Here is a 22,902-nt window from a genome sequence, read left to right on the forward strand (position 1 = left end):
ATAGCAGTCTACTTACAAGTGCCTATGATTCTGTGCTGGGAGCAGTGGAAAGGTAAGATATCCTCTTCTCTGTAAAAGGATTTATCTGCTCCCTGCTTTCCTTGTCGTTCTGTTTTTCACCAGCAGACTAAAGAATGAGAGCAGCTGAAGGCAGAGAGAGGTCTGCAGTGCTGGAACTGTCACTATGATAATGCCTGGATCTGCTCTGCCTCTCTCTCAGTGTCCCTCCTCCCTCCCCTCCCTTCACTCCCTCACAGTTTTCTCCAAGGTCAGTGGGTAGAACAGCATATTTGCCTCCTCCCCTAGTGGACAACTGTTTCCCATCCTCATCCGCTCTTACAGGCTGGAAACCCGGGTAGTAATTACCCCCATGATCCAGATTAACTCATGGGCGTGCTCTTGTTGTGCTATGCTGGGCTGCACTGGACTCAGGTAACTGAGCCAGACTGGGACAGCACACAGAGAGGATTACTGTAGTGAGGAGGGAGAGGGTTTAGACTCCACTAGGAGGGCCAGGGGCAGCCGGACGGGAAGGGACAGTCTTAAGCTCTGCAGGGGACAATAGTTAGTGGGAATGAAAGAATAGAACACTGACAGCTAAATTATTCTACGAAAACAGAATATACAGGCATGTGGACTGCAGCATGTGACAAATCGATACGTAGCCTAAAGTAGCTGAATTTATATGAGGGGACTATAAAGCCTGAGATTAATGATAATCGCTGAGATTTTACAAGCACGGAGTGAAAAACACTTTAAATTTCACCTCTAGAAACATCATATTCTGGGCATGGACACAGGTTTGACACCGTCATGGAAAAGACCAGAGTTAAGACCAGAGACACAGCAGGACATGATCACCTGAACCATCATAGATACTACATTATTTGCTTCGATTTTGAAACTATAACAGTAACACACATCAATGCACAGACTGGTCAGGTGTGTGCATTTGTGTGGTCCAGCCCCTGTACAGTGAGTTCAGGAGCTTTGCTGAGCATTTGGCTGCATCACTAGGTGGCTTTAGATCCTGTGATGGGATTAAAAGGGAGAAGTATCTGAGTGGATGAGACATGCACAGGAGGTAGGCCTTTAACACAAAGAGAAATATAAACCCTCAACAGGCTTGTAGCCAATCCCACTGACTATGTATTCATTAATGCCCATGAAAAAAAAGACTAAGTAACAACCTATGTAGATCAGAAGCACCTCTGATCAAAGTCACTGTATTCACAGTGATTCGAGTTTGCATAATTATACACACTGCCCTTGATTAATCCAACACAAGATCACAACTGCCCCATTAAAAGTGAAAAGCACCTGAACTGACCTTCTTAACACCCTTGTTGGTTACATCATCTGCAACAAAGGAGAGGTCTTTGTGAGAAAAGCAGATTTGATTTTGCTATACTGCGCTGCCACCCTCTGGTTGTTTGTGGTAAGTACAGAACCTGTGAGTGTTTCTGAACAACACAAGACCATGGAGTGTGTTTTAGCCATTCAAAAAAGAAAAACAAAACATAACTGCGATGTTATTTATACTTAAAACTCAAAGACACATTAAGTGACAGTCTGATTTGTATTTCTAAAAGTTTGAAACAGCATGCGCAAAGACAAAAGAAATGCAACAATTAAACATGCAACAACATTCAAATGTAAAGTTGGGCCAGCCAACAGATCATTTTCATAAAGAACAATGTAGAAACAGATGAAAAAGAACAACAATAAAATCAAACTAAAAGTGACTGAGGAAGAATACAATCAGATGGGATGTTGTTAGAGTACAGAACCAGCAGATGGAGGAATACAGTGTGACGCTGGTAACTCAGAACATGAACACAGAGGTGAAACGTGGGAGGGACCATCATACCAGGACAAAGTCTGATCAACATTACCTGGATGCCACTTCATTCTAGCTTGAAACGGTACCAACAGTACCAACAACCATAAGAGAGTTTGTTGACATACATGGTGATAAACGTAACAAAAAGAATAAAAGGCAGGAATACAGCACTGATGAGAGAATCCCTGTCTGCTGTCAAACCCAATATGTTCGGATGAGTCTAAAGGCATATTAATGAGGCATGGAAAGTTCACTCTGGTATCGTGGAGGTTGTTTTAACTTCTGCCAAAGCTGGTGCTTGTGTATGGAAGATTTCTAACCCGCCACATAACCCTAGCAACTACACACTCCAAAACATATTTTCAAGCCCTGCTTTTAAAATCCATAATCTTCTCTTTTATTTCTTTTTAAATAAAATATTACTTCAGGCCCCAAAACAACACAATCTGTCAGGGGAGGGTCAAACAGACAAAAACAAACAAACATGTAGCCTAGAATGATTTCCAACCAGTACAATGACTAAGAGACATTTAACATAATTACACACGGCGAGATAAATCAAAGGAGACTCGAAAAGCACATAAACATGACTGGTTGAAGTAAACCATAAATGACAACACACACAGTACCTTTGCCTCCTTCCTGTGCTGACAAAAAGGCAAAGCATCAAAATACTGCATGAAACGGGTGAATCGGTGCACAGCCAGGATAATGTTACAAAGGAATACTTATGTCTTTGACTTTCCCTCATTAACAGTTCAAATGTCTCTTCTACTGATTTGTCCATTAGGAATCTCTTTCTGAAAGACCTGAGCTGTACCAAGTAGTCTGCATACAGTGCATCAAGTTACAACCAAATACTGAGTACATACAGTACTAACTGTCCACAGCTGTCAAGTACATACTGTCATTCTTAATAATATGTTTGTGCACCAGCCTCCACCAGTTCTGTTTGACCATCTCTGTCTCATTTTGATCCCCTTTGTCCAGCAGTCACTTGGCTACTGTGACACAATTTCAAAACAAAGTACAAGACAGGACGTCATAGCCAAAAAACACACAAGTCAGAAATATCAACTCAGACTAACTCTTTGCTACTGTAGTAAATAAGGGAAGAATAGGTAGTATTTATGTGTTGTTAGTCTCTATAGATGGCCCTTTGTGCCTACTGTCTCAACTGGTATGCTGGCTGTGAACAATGACCGTACTGTAGGCTCATACAGTAGACTGGGTTGGGTGAACTACATCACAGTGTCAAGGCATTGCATGGCTCATCATGGCAGAAAACATGAAGTAGCACCTGATGGTGATGAAGAGGTTAAGGGCCTGCACCGGAAACAACAAATACCTGTATGGAAGTTTAAGTAATGTCACAAAAAATGTCATGCCGGGTATATCTGTTAAGTGAAGACAGCATGGGAATGAAACAGTGACGCAGAATTCTGAGCCTGAAGAAATGCAGTAAATTCTCAATCAGGTCCAGAATGTGGATCCAGCGTGGCCACAACTTCAGTGATCCTTAGTGAAGTGCAGGACAGGAACAGGGGCAGGACAAGTCAAGGCATGGTGTTTCATCCCTTTTCAAAAGGTCCAGTATATACTGCTTCTATTGTTCTTAACTTCCTAACACTGTCTCTGGTTTGAAAGACTGCAGCTGGCAGCTGATGTGTTTCTCTACCAACCATCCTGTCATTTAGTTTGTCAAAGAGGCAGCCTCTTTAGTTAGAAACCTCAGTGAGCCACCTCTTCTTTTCAGTTTAGCAGGATCATCTCTCTGCTGTACACCCTCAGCGACTTCCATGGGAAGCACTGTCCAAATAAGCAGGCAGGCAGGGTCAGTGGAAAGACAACAGACCAGAGGCCGGGGCTTCAGCTGTGGTAGCTGGGCACAGCCGCCTGTTTCTGGGAGAGACGCAACAGCTCCTCTCTGATTGCCTTGATCAGAGAGGCAGAGGAGTGGGTAGGAGGAGAAGTATTGAGGGGCGGTGAGGGTGACAGATAGCCCGCCGCAGATGGATCTAGGTGGGCCGGTGGTGCTGAAGGCTCCCTGATACCACTTCTGGACATCTGGAAGATAAAGGAGGATGAGTAGTCAGGATAGTACAGGAACTGAAGGCATGAAAGACGGGCAAAGAGAAGAAAAAGAGGGAGAAGAAAGGGGAAAACATGAGGAAAAAATATCAAGAGACAAAACTAAAGATAGAAGGCACCAAACGAGAAGGAGATTTTTCAGAAGTAAACATGTAAAGAACATGAGAGATCTTAAAAAACAAAATCCATTTAGCCAAATAAAACAAGCTTCACATCCTTTGAAGTTTAATGAATAAATCTGAGATTCACTCACTGCATCTTTTTCAGGCTCAGCCCTGGAGAAACTGTGGTCATCGTGGTAGTAGTTCCAGGCAACGCCTCCGTTTTGTCCTGGAGCAGCCCTGACCCCTGCTGGGTAACCATTCATCCGGCTGGACAATCCCACCTGTGCGAGATGATGGAGCTGGACTCCTACTCACACACAAACACATCACATCAGAGCTACAGTAGCTGAAACAATCCTCGGTGGCCCCTCTAATATATTTGATGTAATCACAGTCGAAAAAGCACTCTGTCTCTGCTGTGAGCCGGAATCCATTTCTATTAGTGTAAGTCACATGATGGCAGCAGCATCGTGCCGGCTCCTTTAATAATTTACGACAAAGACGAGGGTCTTTCATTCTGCCAGATTTATGGGGTGGAGGTGTGTGTCTGTATTAAGGCACGACGCTGTGGCCCACATCTACAAGTCATCTAAAGTAAACCATATACAAACACAACTGTGTATTAAGACAATAAACAATCAGCCCTCATGTGTTATTTCTTGAAATGTTTTTTAAAAATCTTTTCATTAAAAAATACCACATACCTAAATGAGGCTGTGGGAAGATGGTAAAAATACATAAACCCAGAAAGAGCTTTGTTTACAGGGCAGTATAACTAGTTTGTGGCCATTTGTGCGCATGCATATGGTATTTCAGCTTGTACCTGTAGTTCCCCCTACTGGTCGCGGCCTGGCAGATGAGGGGAGCTCATCGGCGTAGACGCCCCTGCTAGAGTACAGGCTGTCTGGCTGAAGCTGCTCACCGTGCCCTGCTGTTTCTCCTGGTGGCAGGTAGCTGGATCCAAGGCCCTGTCTGAAAAATGAAGAAATACATTTGTATTCACTTAGTTTTAATTTTAACAAAACATAAACATAAAAAAAGGCTCCTCAGTTTCATTCTCTTCCCTGTCATGTTAACAAAGTCATAGAAAAGTGGACATCCTTGTCCATTTCAGTGTTTTGCACATCTGCAGGTGCTGTTGCTCAGGTGCAGTTAAGTAAACACCACTGACAGTACTGTATGATTAAGCCAAATAATTCAACTCTTGTTGAACTAATACTATACAATGCTGCATACAAACTTGCATGTGGGTGAGAGAACAGACCTAGTGGAAAGTTTATGCTGTGAATGTAGATTTCTGAGGCTATGTGCACATATGACCATGCTAACAACAGGGTCATCAGTCACCTGGATTCTACAGTGTCTTTTACAACATACTGAACAAAGTACTGGTAGGAAAGTGGTCTCATGCAATTCGTATGCAGTAATCTTAAATGTTTCACAATTCAACCACAATGTACAATGGAGTGGTTGGCAGCTACTGATGATATGTTATTTCCACTGGGCTAAAATTACACAAACACATCAGCTGAGCTCCATTTGTCTGATTGGCATGCTAGAAAACTGAATGTATGAAAAAAGATGCTTTGTGTTAAGAATGTGAGATGTGTATTGGGTGCCTTGGTCTTTTTGGAGTCAGTTAACAGACCGCTGCTTGGACCTGATCCATTAAACCAATAAAATAAAGATGCCTCCTCTTTTTTAATTATTTATTAGGCCTAATTTACTGGATGCACCAAAAGGAAAACATGCTGACGGTAAAGTGGTCGAAACCAGGTGGCACTGATCAAGAGAAATCCTTTTGGTGCATGAAGAAGCAAATGTCAAATAAGTATATATTTATTAATTTATACACAAATATCCAATTTTCATCAGCGCCTCTACTAACCTTGGTGTCAGGCCTTGGACTGAAGAAGAGGACATGTCCAGCTCAGTGAACCTCTGGGGGAGACAAGGAAAGACACAAAGTGCTTAGGACAAACACAAACTGAGACAGAGGCATCTTGAGAATGCCTGCTTATATTTGTAGTATAATCAGCTTATAAAATCTTGAAGAAAACTATATGAAAGAGCTTTCATACAATAACAAGACAATACACATAATATAATTAATGTGTAAAGTTCTTGCAGTGGATTCTGACATTTCTTATGAAAGCAAAGCAGTGCTGTGACTATTGCCATTTACAGTTCACAGTTTTGGCAGTGGGGTTCACATCATATAGTGGACAGTACAGTTTTTAATTGAGCATTGTTTTCTTGGTTATCCCGCTGTTTGCTGCTGACCCTTCACAGCATATTAAAGCACTGAATCTGCACAAACAGAACCAGCTTCTCCTATATTTGTCACCAGGGTGAACACTGGCGTTGGACCTATTAGGGATAGAATGGAGATTAAATGTGTCTATATAGCTGTAAAATGCATTTAAGTACAGGTTTTAACATGAAATATTGTGCTTCCAGTTTTACAGTGTGACATACAGTGTTGTTTTAACAGTCATAATGCTGACAGCACAGACTTGCTGCTCATTCTGCAACCATAATAAAATGCTCTGCCATCTTTCAGCAGCTCCTAACTTCTTTTTCTCATATAATGTAATGACAGCCTGTTTCATTTAAGCTCAACAGTCTGCCCTGCAATAGGAATTTCAAAACAGGGATAAGCTTTAGATAGTGTCTGCTTGTATACTCCTAGCTTACTGTGCAATAAACTGTAGCATTGCATAAACTGATCTTTTCACAGAACTCCCTTCAATAAATGCCCTAAATATAAATACAAAAACTTGAGTTTATTATTCAAGCAGCCTTTAGAGGAGCTCAGTTCTATGAAACCAGCCTACACTGACAAAAGCAAACATATGCAGGCCAGGGCAGGGTCTTAGGAGTTAAGGTTGCAGCCATGTAGGGGTGACAGATGGAGGAATACTTAACTGATCAAACTAGCAAAAACCTAGATGCTATAGAGAAACATATGCTGGCAACAAACAGTGGTGTTCAGTGCAACATGAAAGCAGTTTGACTGGATGCTGAGTGAATGGCTAATGTCTACTTACACCAGGAAAAGGGCCGAAAGCTTGGTAGGAGGGACCCCAAGGTCTGGGGCCATGGCCCAGAGGGCTGGAGCCAGGGGTGCTGCTGTTGACCCCTGGGAGAGTGATCCCTGCTGCGGTGCCCTGAGAGGTGGGCGACACGAGAGCAAAGGCATCGTCCAGTAGGGAGTGCATCTGCTGCCGTGCCTCTTCAATGGAGGGCTGTGGGGGCATGTAGGGGGGCGGGGGAGGGGCATGACCCGGAGGAGAGCAAGTGGGCCCCAGGAAGACGTTGTCAACTGGGGATGGGCTCCTGTGAGGGGATCCTGGGCCTTGGTCGGGGTCCGACTGGAATAAATAAAAACATATATAATGGCAGTTAGACAGGGAGAGATTACATAGTAAATGCAAGATTGCACAAATGTCAGCCCGCTTCTGTACTACTAACCACGTAGGCCACATTGTTGACCCCGGGACACTTTTTGTACACAGCATCACTGTCTTCAGTGATGAGGTGGTCTTTGTCTGCTTCCATCATGCCTTCATTCATCTGTTCCTTCATCTTCTGTTTGGGAGAGCGCCTACCTCGTCCACTGAAAGGCAAACAGAGAAATGCTGTTTAAAAGTGTTTGAGAGTTTGTTCTCTGTCAGCCTGGCCAGAAAACTCTGGTCAGAAAATCAATTTTTTAAAACCATAAAACTAAAAAAGGTCACCGATACAAAATACGAGCCCTAACCTTTTCTTGGATTCCATGAAGATGGAGGGCATCTGAGCATCTGGGTCCAGGATCTTATTGATCTGCATCTGTGCTTTCTGATAGATGCGATCCTGGTCCTTAACATCTCTGAGTCCATTGGTCATGTCATCCATGGCAGGAAAATCATAGTGGCCCTTTCTTTTGGCTCGCAAGCGTATCTTGTTACGATGATGTTCAATTTCTGACTTGTGCCTCAATGCTACCTGGATCTGAGGAGACAGTTACTTCTTTTGAAAACACGTCCAACATATGTACAGATTAAACTACTGTAACTCTAGATGAATTCATTTTGTAAATCACAAGAACATCAGCATAAGAGTATAAGAATAAATAATACCATGGCCATTTTAATAAGTAGTTCAGGGAAATGTATCTTCCAAAGGACAATGTCCTCTGATCTTATCAGTTCTCCTTTACTGTATTCATAAAAGTAACTGAAGTTTTCCCTCCCCCCCCCCCCCCCCCCCGTGACCCTGTTCAGGGACTAAGCGGTAGAAAATTAATGAATGAATGAAGTTTTTGCATTTTTTTGTAGATGCATTTTTTGGACTAAAAAAAATTGTGTGTGTTCTTTTACTTTTCTTAAAATAAAAATGTAACAAATTCAATTTGGTAGAGAACTTGTTTTTGTGGTTTAAAAACAGTTTCGGCTCAAGAGCAGTTTGTTCACACAGCTGTTCCCATGTTGAATGCCAACCTTAGACTGTGATTTATAACTTTACCATCACTTTATCTGTAAATATCACACCACCTACATATGTGTTTTAGATTAGATCATGTTCTACTTTGCCGTTAGTTTCCAGAGTTTATGTACAAAGTTAAGTAAAGGCAGTCAGCATCTAACAAGAACTACGAAGGAATTTATTTACAGATAAAATGCTATATAATATATGTTACATACCATAGACTGTTACTGCTTAGATCACTGCATTGCCTTGTCTCACTTCTTGTACTTTGTGCATTGATAATCAACGTTGGAACTTGCATTTTTCCACTGTAGTTGCATTCATTTGCACTAATTCATTTAAATCACAGCAAACTAAACCCATCATGCTCCAACAGTAGCAACAAAAATCACTCAACTCAAGAACATTCCTAAATCACCCGAGCCCACAGTCTTATTAAAAAAGAGGATGTTTAGATTTTGAGGTTTATTTTCAAAGCAGAAGAAAATCAAAAGAGCAAACCTCTTTGTTGATCTGGTTGCTGTCAGCCAGTTTGCCATTGATGGGTGGGCTGTGCAGCGGTGGGACAGACATGGGCTGCATGGCGATAAGCTGGACCTTGTTGGGGAGTCTCCTGCTTGCTTCTGTGGTGCGAGACACTCGATCAACATGTTCAAAAATGGAGGCCGAGGACAGCTGCTCGTTTGTAGTATTCATAGGTGGAGGACCTGAGGAAGTGAGCAAGAAAAAAGAGGTCATAACTCAGTCAGCAATGTGTACTTACTGAAAGTCTAATTGCTAATGCTGATTTAAATTAGGTGACAGCACAACATGACTATACTTAATGTTATCTACAGGACAGCAGAAGAGTGTAGTAAATCTTTCTAGTAGCATTATGAAATGAACACTGATATCTGTTTCCTAGAGCTAAACTTCATGTCAAACAATGGCTTTTGCCTTTGTTTGCGAAGTCGATTGTTTCTGACTGACAGCTCAGCAGATGGTGATGGATGGTGAGAACAAGCTGAGCACAAAGCTACCACAGAAACAAACAAACAACAGGCAGACACAGCTGCTGGAGGTAGGGCCTAAGGTCTTGAGAGACACAGACAGAGAGAAAACAAACTCTTACCAATTCTATTCTTGCCTGCAAACAGCAATAGAAAGGAAAGAGAGTTTTACTGGGGTGAAGGAGATCAAATACAAGTACCGCAGACAGAGGTGGTTATTGTATGTTGTCAAATAAAAGTAAAAAAGGCTGGTGAACTGAGGTGTGGCCACCACAAATGCTGTTTAAATGTTTAGATATAAGAGGAAAAATAAAGGAGAGATACATAGAGGGAGGAAAAAGAAGGAGGATAATTTCAGATTATCAATTTCTGTAGCTGATAACAGCTTCTCTTCTATTTTTGTGAAGTGAATTAGTCTGAAAACTAACAAAGAGCAGCTTCTGATGAGCAGAAAACATGCTCTATCATTCCTCTGTGGGTGAGTCAGGCTGCAGTCTGTGTGCCTGACTGCCTCTGGCTCCAGCCTGTAGTCTGCGAGTGGCAGTGCTGGCTTGAATCTATCAACAAGCTGTCAGATAAAGTAACTTCAGCTATTTCTCCTTCCTATTCCCTGCGTCATCCGCTCTGGATGGACGTCTTTCGACCAGGTGTTTCTCTCTCTATCGCTATTCCCCTCTGTAATCTCAGTGTCACTGCTTGACTTGATGCTGCACTTTCTTCTCTGCTTTGTCTTTTTTAAATCACTTCACAGGCTCCCCTGCCTCTATCTGGCCCTCTTGTCACTCAAATCATCCCAGCTTGAATTGCTCTCTCTTTATCTCTTTAAGTCTGCCCAGTCACTTCAGTTTCCTCCTCCCCATCCCCCCTTATATTCACTCTCTGTGTCTGAATGTGAGTGTTTCCAGGGCCACTTGCCATTTAAAACATTGATGGGGACCTTACGGGTCTGCTTGCCGTCGCTCGGCGTGGCGTGGGCTCTTAGGTTCTCCTCAGTTGATTCCCGCTCACTGGAATGGTCACTTACCACTGAGTCACCGTCTGATGGCGAGAGCCTAACCACAAAACACACACACACTTGGATGAATAACAGAAGTACAAGAACACACTAAGCTGCAGATTTTTTTTGAACAGAACTGTTTCTCCTCTTGCACCATACTATTGGCAGAGCTGACCTTTCTCGCCTTCGGCTGCTACGGGACGCCTTGGTGGAGGAGGCTGAGGCTTTGGATATGGGCGTGGGGATCTCCCCGTTCTCAGATGGACTGAGGCCGTCTTTAATGGAAAGGGGCCCAAGGCAAGGCTCTGGTGGGACTGGCTCTTGGATCACCATGACATCATCCTTACTCTGCTGGCCAAGGTGTAGCTTGGCAAAGTCAAAGCCTTTCACAGTGGGAGCCTGCAACTGAGGAGAGGGGCAGAGGAGAAGGAAAGAGAGGAGGAACACAGAGTTAATAGAGACAGGAAGTAAAAAGACAAAGATGGAAAAGGTGGAAAGACATATAGCAGGAGTAACAGGTGAGAGAGAAAGTTGAATAACGCTGTTGGTATATGTTTAATGACCGCAATATTTATGACACATAAATAATGCATAATGATTTTAATCTGCAGTTTAAACCAGCAAATGCAAGTTCAGACAGTGACAAGGCTGTTGCATTGAAATTCTCTCAACACCAAGAGTCATGAATGAGTGAAGTGATAGCCAGACAGTCAGAGAGACAACTTTTGGGTACATAATTAGGCTAGATTACTGATGGTTGGACATCCAGGAGGGAGACTCAGACAGACAGACATTAATAAATGAAGAGAACGACTATGAGTAACTGGGACAGAAATGGGTGATGTGTGGAAACACTGAGATGCTTGCTCTCCTTTGAGGTGGGGGTGGAGGCTGGAGATGGAAGCAGTGAGACCCTGTTACATGGCCCTCGGGGCCTTTAGTAAAGGCATAACCACCTGCATCTGCAGCTTGTGACACCAACACAAAATATGACTATAAGGGAAGAGAAGAGTGACACAACATGTTCCTGTTGATTCTCTGAATTATATGTACACTCACTGAGTTTACTGAAACAAACTGTGTGGCTTAGACAAGGCTTGTTGGTATAAAACTGCTAATCCAGTGTGATGCTTGCCAGTATGAAACTGCTAATCCAAAGAGAGAAAGTGTGTGCATATCTTTGTGTGTACTGCTCTCTGTGGCGTATAAACAAGGCCGGTCACTGAAATGGAAATCATTCAAAAAGCTGCAGCTGAAACAGCAAAAGCCATTTCATTGCAATTAACACCGAGGCTGAACCAAAGCAAACACACAATCTCCCACACATTACACATTGAATACTGCTTAGCTTGGGCTAATGGTAAACTGGGGAATCACTCACAACAAACTGCTGATACACAAATCTACAGTACTCCTTCACAACACAGTGATCTATAGACAAACGCACCAATATAAAGTCCACAGTGAAACCCACCATATGTACTCTATCATACTGGATTTCCTGTGTCTGGTCATCAAAACTGGGGAAAGCAGGATGTCCACTAATGTGGACTAGTCTCTATGACTACGACACAGTGTACCTCCTCCTTGGTTGTCTTCCCTTTAGAGAACACTTCGATTCTCTCTTCTTTCACCACCCTCGCTGGTTTTGTTAGTGTTGATTTGCCATTTTGTTTCCTTTGCTCTCTCTGTGCAATTTCTTTCTTTTTCATTATCTCTTTTTTCTTTTCTTTGTCTTCATCATCTTCTTGCTCCTCATCTTCCTCTTCTTCCTCCTCACTGCTCATATTCTTTTTTCTCTTGAGAAGAGCTGCTGGCCTCTAAGCAGAAGCAATGGTGGATACAGTGATGATGCTGTTGTGTCTGTATCTGACATATGTCAAAATTTGACACTGGACTATTAACTTCTGACTTCTTTGTTATTTTTTATTTAACTGTAAACGTTTAGAGTAATTCCCACTGAATGACTACCGCCCAGACACACACACACACACACAAACTACATCTCCTCTACATTTTCCATAAACCACCAGACACTGCTCTGTACCTTCCACCTTCCAACCTTCTTTTCCTCCTCCTGTTCTTCTTCATCATACTCCTCCTCCTCTTCCTCACTAAATTCTATTTTCATTTTAGCTGGAGGGGTTGTCTGGTGAAGGGATGTCCTTGATTCTCTGAATGATGTAGCAGACTGAGAAGAGGAGTGGTGTTAAGTGACAGATGACTGTGTTAAGCAGAGTGTGGTTCTGCACATCAGATTCATTGCAGATGCACAGAGAAGCAGAGGGATTAGATCACAGCTCAGCTCAGCTCAACCAAAAAATGCAAGTGGAGGAGAATGTAACAAAAATACAGACAGAAAGATCAACCAGGAGGTCATGGGGCTGAAATAATACACATGCACAAACCCCCAAAATAGGCTGGTTACAAGTCATCATATTAAAAAAAACAATTTTAGGACTGGGTTGTCAGTGACATCTGAATTAATGATGAAAGAATCACTAGGACTTGACTGTGAAGCAGCAGCTGAGAAGCAGGACGGCAGGTGTGTGCTACTCAAAGAGAGATCCAACACTGCTGTACCACAGAGAGGACAAAGCTCTCTGGTATTGATGTCAGCCAGTGCAAATGCCTCATACCTGTGCTTTAGTCTTATTTGTCTCTTTCACAGTAAAATGCTGTAGCTATCTAGTTGTATCACACATGCTGAACTTGGAAACGGAGCAAAGGTTTGAGCCCATCCTTTACACTAAAACAAAACAAAACAATATAACACACACACACACCCTGTGTCTCTCCAACATTTTTGGAAAGAGTCTGCACTGTCACTACTGATCAAACCTGATATGTTCATCTGAACACGTAGGGAGCCTCAAAGAACAGAAGAAATAGATAGTATGTCGGGGCAGTTAACTTCATGGCCAACAGGACACCAAAGAGGTAATACTAGGACAGGGAACAGGTTCAGCGCTGCCAAATGGCATTATTCCTGTGTCAAGCAAAGGTAGAAAGGGTGGGGAACCTGTTCAATTGTCACAAACTGAAAATACAATGAGACAAAGGGGAATTAAAGGGCAGGGCTGTTTGTCCTTTAAGCAAACGAATACCTAAAGAAACATGGAAAAAGTTTTAAAGAAAAAAATAGCCTTGGCACACTTACTAGCATCATCATGACTTCTTATCCTGCTCATGTCCTTTAATAAATCTCTCTATTGGGATCATTAAAGTTTTACTAATCTTATCTAAAAGAAGAACTGATGAAGTCCAGCTTCTATGAAGCCCTACAGCACCATTCATGACAGTGACAGATCCACCTAATTAAATGGAGTTCATCTGAATTTAAAAGTGAGCTGAGCGTTCTGACTTTCCAGATCATCAGCAGTAAACCTTTCTATTCAGAACATGGCAATGTTTGGCAAAACTGGTTTGGCCATTAACACGGTGTTAACACAACATAAATACATTATAGCTGTATCACAGCCACATGATTAGTGCACAGATCAGCTATAACATTATGACCAATAATAGGTGAATTAATAACATTTATTATCTCTTTACAATGGCACCTAGCATTGTGTGGGGTATATTAGGCAGCAAAGTGAGCATTCAGTCCTCAAAGTTGATGTGTTGGAAGCAGGAAAACAAGCAAGTGCAAGGATTTAAGTGACTTTGACAAGGGCCAAACTGTGATGGCCTGATGACTGGGTCACAGCATCTGCCAGGCTGCAGGTCTAGTTATGTCTTATTATTTCTAACTTGTCCTAACAGCCACAGTTTTCACTCCTTTAAAATATTTTTATCACTAAGTGATAAACACAAATTTGTGCTCTTTTTGACAGTAGAACTATGGAAATAAATGGATTCACAGAAGACGCACAGTGAGCTACAGAATGACATGAGTACCAATCAACTTCGGCACCGACTCCTATGCATTAGCCAGGTGGTCATAATGCTATGGCTGATCGGTGTATAGTGCACGTCACTGTAATTCTGGCAAGAATGATCTTTACCAAAGAAAAACAAGTAAGACATATTACTATTTAGCTGTTCTTAAATTAGACTGCTTGATACAAAAATACTTTATGGTCACAAAAACATATTCATTTTCAGAATCAGCCTTATCAGCTTTTGACAAATGATGTTACAGTGGTGGCCACAGATTTAATTACCGTACTACCATTTTACATACTGAAATGACACTGAAACAATGATAAAATGAACAACAACAAATGCACAACACTGCCTGGACTCTACCTTTTGCCTCTGCTGCATAGAGGTCATGGCGTCTGGCTGGAACTCCAACTTGTCTGTTCGACACAGTTTCCAGTACAGGATGGAGATGATGACAATCACCACAAGGAGGGGAATCACCACCCCAATGATGATCCACATGTTGGTGTTCTCTGTGTCAGAGGGTGCGGAGGTCACCTTCTCTACAGCTTTACAAAAAAAAAAAAAAGATATGGGAGAGTGACAGAGACATTTTAGTTTTAAGCCAAGTTTCAAGCACAAATTCAGCACATATTAGTGTTGGCATGGCTCAGTTAATCTGGGTATATGCTTCAATATTCTTTTTAAGCCTGTTCACAAACACTTGAAAGATGCTAAGGTAGACATGCAGTATCAGAGTGCTGGTTCTTGTCTCACTGCAGTAATCTTCAGTGCAGACCTTCATTTGTTTTAATTACCACTCATTCTATCCCCTGGGAAAGTTAGTGTAAGATAACTCAGCCAGCACAGCGACAGTACTCCCTTGAGGGACTCTCATTGGGCCTTCATCCCTTGATTAGATTTTTACTGAGGACTGGTACAGCATGTACAAGGCAAGTAATTAGCTCAGTATTCCATTTGTTCTGCTCTAAAATAGAATTTGGCTCTACGCAGTTAAGTTTGACAAAACCTTGAAAAACTACAGTGGACTGTGCAATTCACAAAACAAAAGGCCAAACGCTCTTTGCAGTGCACTGTATTTCAACTCATATACCAATAATAAAATAGTGACAAGTAACAATAATCGGATTAAAAAAAAAAAAAAATAGCAGTGACTCAGTCTTGCTCTTGGACATTTCAGCAATGTAGATGCTTACAGACATATCAAGGACCATCTCCTTTATCACTTAGCAGCCCCTCAATGTCATTAATTTACTATGCAGGAGGTACTCACGCTGCGCTAAAACGCCCTGCACACGATATCCCAAGACAATGGCAGCCCTTTGAACATCGAGGCTGTTGAGTAGGCTGGATGTTTGAGCTGCAGTCATCCTCTGACCACTAGGATCCTCCACAAAATACACTATCTCCAAGGGGTGGTCCGAACCCAGCAGCCGGGATGCACTTACAACCTTAGAGCAGATACAAAAACAGAAGGTACAATTTGCCACATGTTCAGATAGCTGTATGAAATGATGTGGTACAAGTGCATACATTACAGGTTCATATGGAGTGAGAGTCAGAGTTAAAAAGTTTTATTACAATTATAAAACACAGGTTTCCTGAACAAATATTTTAAATATTGAATACCTAATAAGTCGTAGTGCCACCCTCTATCATCAGAGCAAGTTAAACCCACCTCTGAAATGTTATTGAGCTACTGCAGCTACCTCTTTAAGAGACAAGACAGACAGAAATCTGATTCCAAAAATAAAATTCAGGAGGTTTGAATCTAGCCACTGGACAAAACATGGGAGATTCTGGCTGCATCCAAGGCCTTTCCAAGAAAACTCTTTAGTTTGTTCAGTGGCATCAGTGTCATGAAGTATTAAGGAATATTTCTTGTTACAGGAACACATCGCCTTGTGTATGGAAAGGACGCTAGGGCCTACTCCTTGGCTGTTATGCTCTCACACAAAGCAATCAACAGGCTGAATGTCTACTGTGAGATGGTTGTCTGCAGAAGGATTCTTCACCAGTGTCAGACTGGGCAAATTTCAGTATTTTTACTTCTAGTTGCATACACAATGCCTACAATGCTTGAACCAAAATTGCATGATAACACCCTCATAAGATTTACCACACACCAAAGTCTGATCTGGATCCAAGTAATATTCTAGATGTGGTGATCCAGAATGTTCACATTTATAGGGCTCACGGAAAACTTGATACTGTGAGGCAACAAATAATGCTACAGATGTGCAATAAGATCAAATTCTAGCTGAAACTCTGCTGACTCAGGAGATTTGATGTATCTTCAAAGGTTGCTGCAACAAATCCTGAAAAAAACTGCCATTAGTAGAATATTGTTTTTCCTGAATAAAAATTGGGGTACCCTGTACCTGAGTGGTTACAGCATGCTGCACCATATACCTGTCAGTGGTTCTACTCCAGCCAACGACAGCTCTCTGTTTCCTGTATGTGACTTACTAATTAATAAAATCTTGGAAAAAGAGAAAACTATGATGCGAATATTGCATTTAGGTGGAATGGCAATAGGAAAAGGGGGAACTGAGCTGCCATGGCAGAAGTTGGTGCTGTCTAATTGCTCATTTGCTTTGGCTGGAAACCTATGCTTACTGTACAAACCTCAGTTTTGTGACATTTAGTAATCTTGTTAGAGGTTTTTGAATTTCTGCTGACTTTAAGAACACACAGTGAGGTGGAGACTAACGTGAGTTTCAATTCAAACCCATCAAAATTAGAATCTGTTGTGCAACATGCTTTCATTTCAATATTCCCATTTGTTGTTGTGACCTATAAATGTTTCCCGGCTGCAACACTTGTGGCTAACAGACCAGTGCTCAAGCAACTGGAAAAGAAAAGCTTCCAAAAATAAATAACTAGATCCACTAAAGATGAGGCACAACACTCTACATTTAAAATTGAAAGCCTTGTGAAGGCTATAATGACCAAAGTGTTACAATTTCAATAATAAAGATAATTTTTATTGTCCACGATGGTACCTTATTTTCTATAGAACCCTGTAACGTTAATGATATTTTAGTTTTGTGGCTGCAGAAACTACAATTAAGGAAACAATTATATGGCTTCCTAAGCTATTGTATGTTATATTTATAATTATTATTCAAGTCCCTGATAAAACATCAAGGAAACAACCTAGTCAAAGACGATCATTCTGATCTGTGGCATTTTAAACACATTTACTGTATTTATTAAATGAATTAAATACAAAATACAAATATTTTAAATAGAAGTTAATGTGTAAGATGTACTTTTAATTGCTGCAAGTCATTTAACATGAGGCGTTTCCATAAAAGTGTATTTGCACAAAAAAAAACATCCCCACACGAATGCTATATATGCTCTTCTTCTATTCCCATAAGAGTGTTCATTGTTTATAATTTTTTTCATGTAGTCTAATATGTCTGTGTATGTGTGCAGTCTCCCTCTGGGCACCCTGAGGCTCATCGCAGTCTGCTGTCTGCAATACTGGAAAGAGTAAAGTGCAGGTCATGCCTGGGCTGACACAGAAAAACGGCCGGGCAGGCTCCCTCATCCAGGGTCTAATTTAGCCCATGAACATTATTAGAGTGGAAAGAGCAGTGTGAATGTGTGTGTTATTGCATGACCCCAATTCAACCTCCTCTTTTATCTGTCTAGGCAGACTCATAAGGTATTCTCCTAGGTATCTGTAGCAACACTACACTGATTCTGTCATGACTTCTAAGGCATCTGTTTATGTTTGTGTCCTCAGTATGTGCATGTGCGTGTGTGTGTGTGTGTGTGTGAGTAAGTGAGAACAAGGATTCTTCAGTCTGAGTCACCTCACTCTCATTATATACCGGTACAACAAACACTCTGAAGCGTAAAACAAAATCCACATTAGGCTTCCATAATTACATTATCCTATCAAAGCTGGAAGGAACATGAGCACATAACATACTGTACATATGGTATAACACATATTCCTATTTGTGACTGTGAGAAATATAATTTTGAAATGTAGAAAGAATGCAGAATTAAAATTGAAGATCTAAACTTAATACAGATACCAACACTACAGGCTTGAAATGGCTATGGTCCACTATTTTCCTAAATTGCTCTGTCAGTCAGAAAGAGTGAGGCTGCTACTTGGCCAAGGACGATATTATCCTCTCTGCCAGCCTGCTTGGTTCAAGACTTCATGAGGCTGGATCAAATATGAATCTCTCATCACTCATAACAAGTCTCTTCTATCCAGGTGTTGCTCTCTCTGTTCCTCTGATTTCTGAATCTTGTACCTACCCGTCTCTGTACCTCTCCCTCCACAATTTCTACTCTCTCAACAACAGACACACACTCTTAATCATTTCAACTGCAGGACACAGACAGTGAAAGAGAAACAGTAAATAATTGATCAGCTCTTAGCAGCTCTGTGCCTCACATGAGCCATCAAATAACAGGATTGGAGAAATGGGGAAGCGGAGAAAGAACAAGGACTTGTGAGGTTGTGGTCTTTAAGGGGCTTGCCCCTGGGCTGAATGGGATGCTGTTCCCATGGAGACGGAGCCCTATCCTGTCCCCTTAGAGATGAGCTGAGCAGGTGCGGAGTGAACCCACAAAAGCAAGAGCCTGATTAGTAAAGCAGGAAGGCTTTCAGTGGTTACAGACACAGCAAGGCTCACATAATGAGCCCTCAGTACTCAGGCATGGTAGTGAGAAATAGCATAATGATATAAATGGTACAAGGAAGGAAGCTTTTGCAAGATCTAGTGAGTAATCTATTAACAAACCCCCAGTTAAAAACTTTTATAAGTTCTGTTATATAATGAACAAGAAACTCAACAAATAAATCTATTGTATACTGTGTTTACTATTTCCAGAGAAAAAAACTTTGCCTTGAAAAACACACTGAAATGTCTGTCTCTACAATCATTTACAGCTCAGTTCTGGGTCTTAAATTCTTAATTCAAAAGTGATACAGACAACAGTGTGTACCTGAACACTGCTGTTGCCTATGCTGGTGGCTCTCTTAATACGTCTGGCTAATCCCATAGCCTCCCCAAGTAACATGGCCACCCGGCGTTCCATGCTGGCTTGGAAGGTCCTCTCACCCACTTTCTGGTCAAGCACACCCAGGAGCACTACAGTATGTACACAAACAAACAAAAATAAGATAAGAAGCAAAATTAATCACATATTTCCTGTAAGCACCTGTAGCTTTTCAGCAGGCTAGAGTCAGAACTGAAACCATCATACCTGTTCTAACCCAGGAGGAGCGAAGCAACTGGCTGATGTTCAACTCTGGATAATGAAAAGCTGTGGTAAAAAGGAGAAAATTATGTTTAAGCAGAGTAATACTTAACTTTTAACATGAAGATGACTTGAATAAGTGGAAACGGGTAAGTGAGACAACCCTATGGGACTCACGCTCAGCAATCTGAAGTACAGGGAAGCCCATGTAATAGCTGAATTCCACCATGCTAAGCTTCATCAGAGCATTGCTGACCTCCGACCCCATCAGATAATCCATAGAACTGAGTACAGTGAAGATGATGTCCACTGGCTGCTTCACTGACCGTTGCTCCTGATATTTTGTAGCAGCAATGGTAATGTTTACAATCTGAAACACAATTAAACAGCATTGTGCTACTCAGTGGACAGACGATTACACCACACAATGTACAAAAAAATTTTCCATTCTACTGTTGATGTAATTTCTGGGAATGCTTGTTTGTCTCTTAAAGAGTTACAATGAAGCTCCCAAGCTGAAAACCTCTGGCTTCAGTGACTGGAAAGTAGAACACAAAATTGGGCTGTGTGACCCAGGGCACAGTTTGCAAGTTGTTCATAAAACATTTCCATGCTGCAAGAAATGCTTGATATAATCCTACATTTATTCCAACTAAAAGACTATAATACAGGCATCAATGTAAAAGGACTACACAAAACTCTACTGAGGCCACCTTCTACAACCACATAAGCTCTTTATTAACAAACAGTAAGCTTCTTTAATGCTCAGCAACTAGAGCATGAACTCCTTCAAGTACAGCTATACACGGGAAGTATCTTTGGGTCTTGTTCAAGAGCCACAGTAATATGGAGAGTAAGGTGAGGTGGCGTTCAGCATGAGTTTGATTTTAGGTTAATTTAGGTTTTAACACTGAGCAGTGAGTTCTCAAAAATCTAGCTCTCTCTGACTCTTTATGCAACCATTTCTGCCACTATTCATTTACTGATTATCAAAAGCTCGAGTGATTAAACAAAATAGCTTCTGTTTGCAAAGCAATATTCCAGTCAAGGTCACCCTATTATGCAAATCAATCTTAGTCAAATCCTGTGGGGTCTTCACCCTGTTCATTTTTCATTATATCAACTCCCACTAAAATCTGTCTTGGAGAAATATGGGTTTTCTTTTCACTGTTACGCCGATGACATCCAAATCTATGTACTGCTAAGACCTAAAAAAGGTACTTTACATCAATCTTTGTTTGTTTAAGGCACATTAATGCCTAATTATCATTAAATTTCCTGCATCTTAAAGAAACCAAAACATAATGTGTGCTGTTAGGAAACCTGGGTCCCACACCTGATTTTAATTTTGGACTCACTGGCTCAAAATCTAAAAACTATGGTTAAAAATTTAGGGGTGATTTTTGATAAGGATTTGAAATTTGATAAAAAGATCTATGCAGCTGTGAAAATATTTTTTTTCATCAGACTGTTAAGCAGAGTTAAGTAATTTCTCTCCTTTAATGGATTTGAAATGCTGATACATGATTTTGCTAGCTCTCGAGAACTATTGTGATGCACCGTATTATAGAATTAAGCAATCTTCCATTTCTCGCCTGCAATTGGTCCAAAGTGCTGCTGCTTTCCTCTTGACAGGCTCACGTAAATCCAACCGTAAAACTCCTGCTTTAGCCTCTCTTCACTGGGACACAATTCACTTTATAATAGATTTTAAGCTTCTGGTATTTGTTTTTAAGGCACTTAATGGTCTTGTCCCTCTTTATCTTAATGAACCTCTGCGATAGCACATGTGAGTGAAATCACTTAGGTCCTCAAACGAGCTTCTTCTTGAGGTCCCAAGATCTAGGTGTCAGTGCTGGGGTGATCTGGCTTTCACAGCTGTGGCCTCTAAGCTATGGAACAGCTTGCCAATCCATGTTAGAGCTGCCACAGAAGTGGTCAAATTTAGGTCACATGATGACTTGATGAATAGTTGAAATACAACTATTTCTAATAATTTTGATTTAAAAAAAAGTCAATAATTCTGTCCAGTTCATTTTTAGAGTTCTGTGTAGAATGTATTAGATTTGGCTTTTTTCTCTGCTTTTTCATGTTGTTCCAATGCAAACAAAAGAAAAAATAAATAAATAAATAAAGAGAATACCAAAGAATTTCTGATCACAACAATTTTCTGGGAGACGTAGTGCAGAGACAGAACGCAGAGGTGCAAATATTTTTGGCAATGACTGTATGTTAAGATCTCAGCTGAAACACAAGAGCGAGACCATTTCGCTGCCTTTTGGTCCCACCTACATGGACTGTGAAGTCGGTTGACTCCTTTGAGCGCCTGCACACTTCTGAAAAAGCCATGGTCAAACCTTTCTCAATGCTTTCGCTGAAGTTGCAGAAGCGCACATCTATATGTCCAGGAACAAACTGTAGCACTGCACAAAGTGAAGACAAGAAAAGTTTTAGATAAGTTTCAAAAACTAAAGCCATTCAAAAACAATTCAAATGTTGACAACAACACAACTTACTGAAAGGTCATTTACCTGTGTGGACTTGATATTTACTGTCTGGCGGTGTCCAGTGGGGAGACACAGAGATGTAGCGGCGCTGAGACCTTTGCAGAGCATTGATCACAGATATGGCTGTGTATATAACTGGGCCAGACACCACACGAAACACAAACTTTGGTGGGGGGTCCACAACCTTCACAGACAAAGAAATTAGAGTCATTCATTTACTCAGAGTTACTTTTGCTGCATTTCCACTATAGGATCTTAACGAGTGGTACTGTATGCCCTGTACTTCCCCAAACCATCACTAAGCATAGCCTCTGGGGTTGATGCAGACTGCCCTGCTTTGTTTTTCCATGGTATGTTCTCTCTATTGGTCTCTGTTTGGAGAAGAGAGGGACTGCTACTCTCTCACACTTAACAGTCAGCTGTGTGTTTACACACAGTACTTTTAATGCTAATGCTTGAGGTGTGAAGATGTGGATATTTAACCAATCACCGGCAACCGCTCTGTGTGCACGCACCCCTTCCCTCTTGTTTTCCTGGTACTTGATTTTAGTACTACCTCCGTAGGGGTGCTGAATTTTAGCTCCCAGAATGCACCTCCAAAGTGGACCAAGTGTAGTGGAGTCAAATGCAGAACCCGTGATGAGCGTTACTCAATGTAACATGTTTTGACAGGTTCCTACAATGGAAAAACCCCGTTTGAGTGCTTTGTGTTACATAAGCAACTTATGTGTTTGAAAGTTCAATGCAAGTCTTTTAGACCTTGATGTGACTGCTC

General features: G+C 41.4%; 2 protein-coding genes across 2 annotated transcripts in view; both read right to left on the reverse strand.

The window, feature by feature from the left end:
- mical3a (microtubule associated monooxygenase, calponin and LIM domain containing 3a) overlaps positions 1-3,704 on the reverse strand; it is a 91,097-nt gene extending 87,393 nt beyond the window's left edge. Inside the window, 1 exon segment of the mRNA XM_020602927.1 lies at positions 17-3,704. The gene's annotated coding sequence lies outside the window, so the exon portion shown is untranslated.
- Positions 3,705-3,712: 8 nt separating this feature from the next.
- LOC109961820 (UPF0606 protein KIAA1549) overlaps positions 3,713-22,902 on the reverse strand; it is a 34,303-nt gene continuing 15,113 nt past the window's right edge. Inside the window, exons 4-20 of the mRNA XM_020602969.1 lie at positions 22,152-22,311; positions 21,913-22,043; positions 19,798-19,990; positions 19,627-19,686; positions 19,366-19,511; positions 15,659-15,836; positions 14,749-14,933; positions 10,670-10,899; positions 10,440-10,549; positions 9,010-9,215; positions 7,802-8,031; positions 7,513-7,657; positions 7,089-7,412; positions 5,927-5,979; positions 4,862-5,010; positions 4,188-4,345; positions 3,713-3,952 (exon numbers count right to left, since the gene is read on the reverse strand). Of these exons, the coding sequence (XP_020458625.1) occupies positions 3,713-3,952; positions 4,188-4,345; positions 4,862-5,010; positions 5,927-5,979; positions 7,089-7,412; positions 7,513-7,657; positions 7,802-8,031; positions 9,010-9,215; positions 10,440-10,549; positions 10,670-10,899; positions 14,749-14,933; positions 15,659-15,836; positions 19,366-19,511; positions 19,627-19,686; positions 19,798-19,990; positions 21,913-22,043; positions 22,152-22,311 (2,898 nt within the window). The remainder of the gene's footprint in view (positions 3,953-4,187; positions 4,346-4,861; positions 5,011-5,926; positions 5,980-7,088; positions 7,413-7,512; positions 7,658-7,801; positions 8,032-9,009; positions 9,216-10,439; positions 10,550-10,669; positions 10,900-14,748; positions 14,934-15,658; positions 15,837-19,365; positions 19,512-19,626; positions 19,687-19,797; positions 19,991-21,912; positions 22,044-22,151; positions 22,312-22,902) is intronic.

Source organism: Monopterus albus, unplaced genomic scaffold, assembly GCF_001952655.1.
Source record: "Monopterus albus unplaced genomic scaffold, M_albus_1.0 scaffold59.1, whole genome shotgun sequence".
NCBI lineage: Eukaryota > Metazoa > Chordata > Actinopteri > Synbranchiformes > Synbranchidae > Monopterus > Monopterus albus.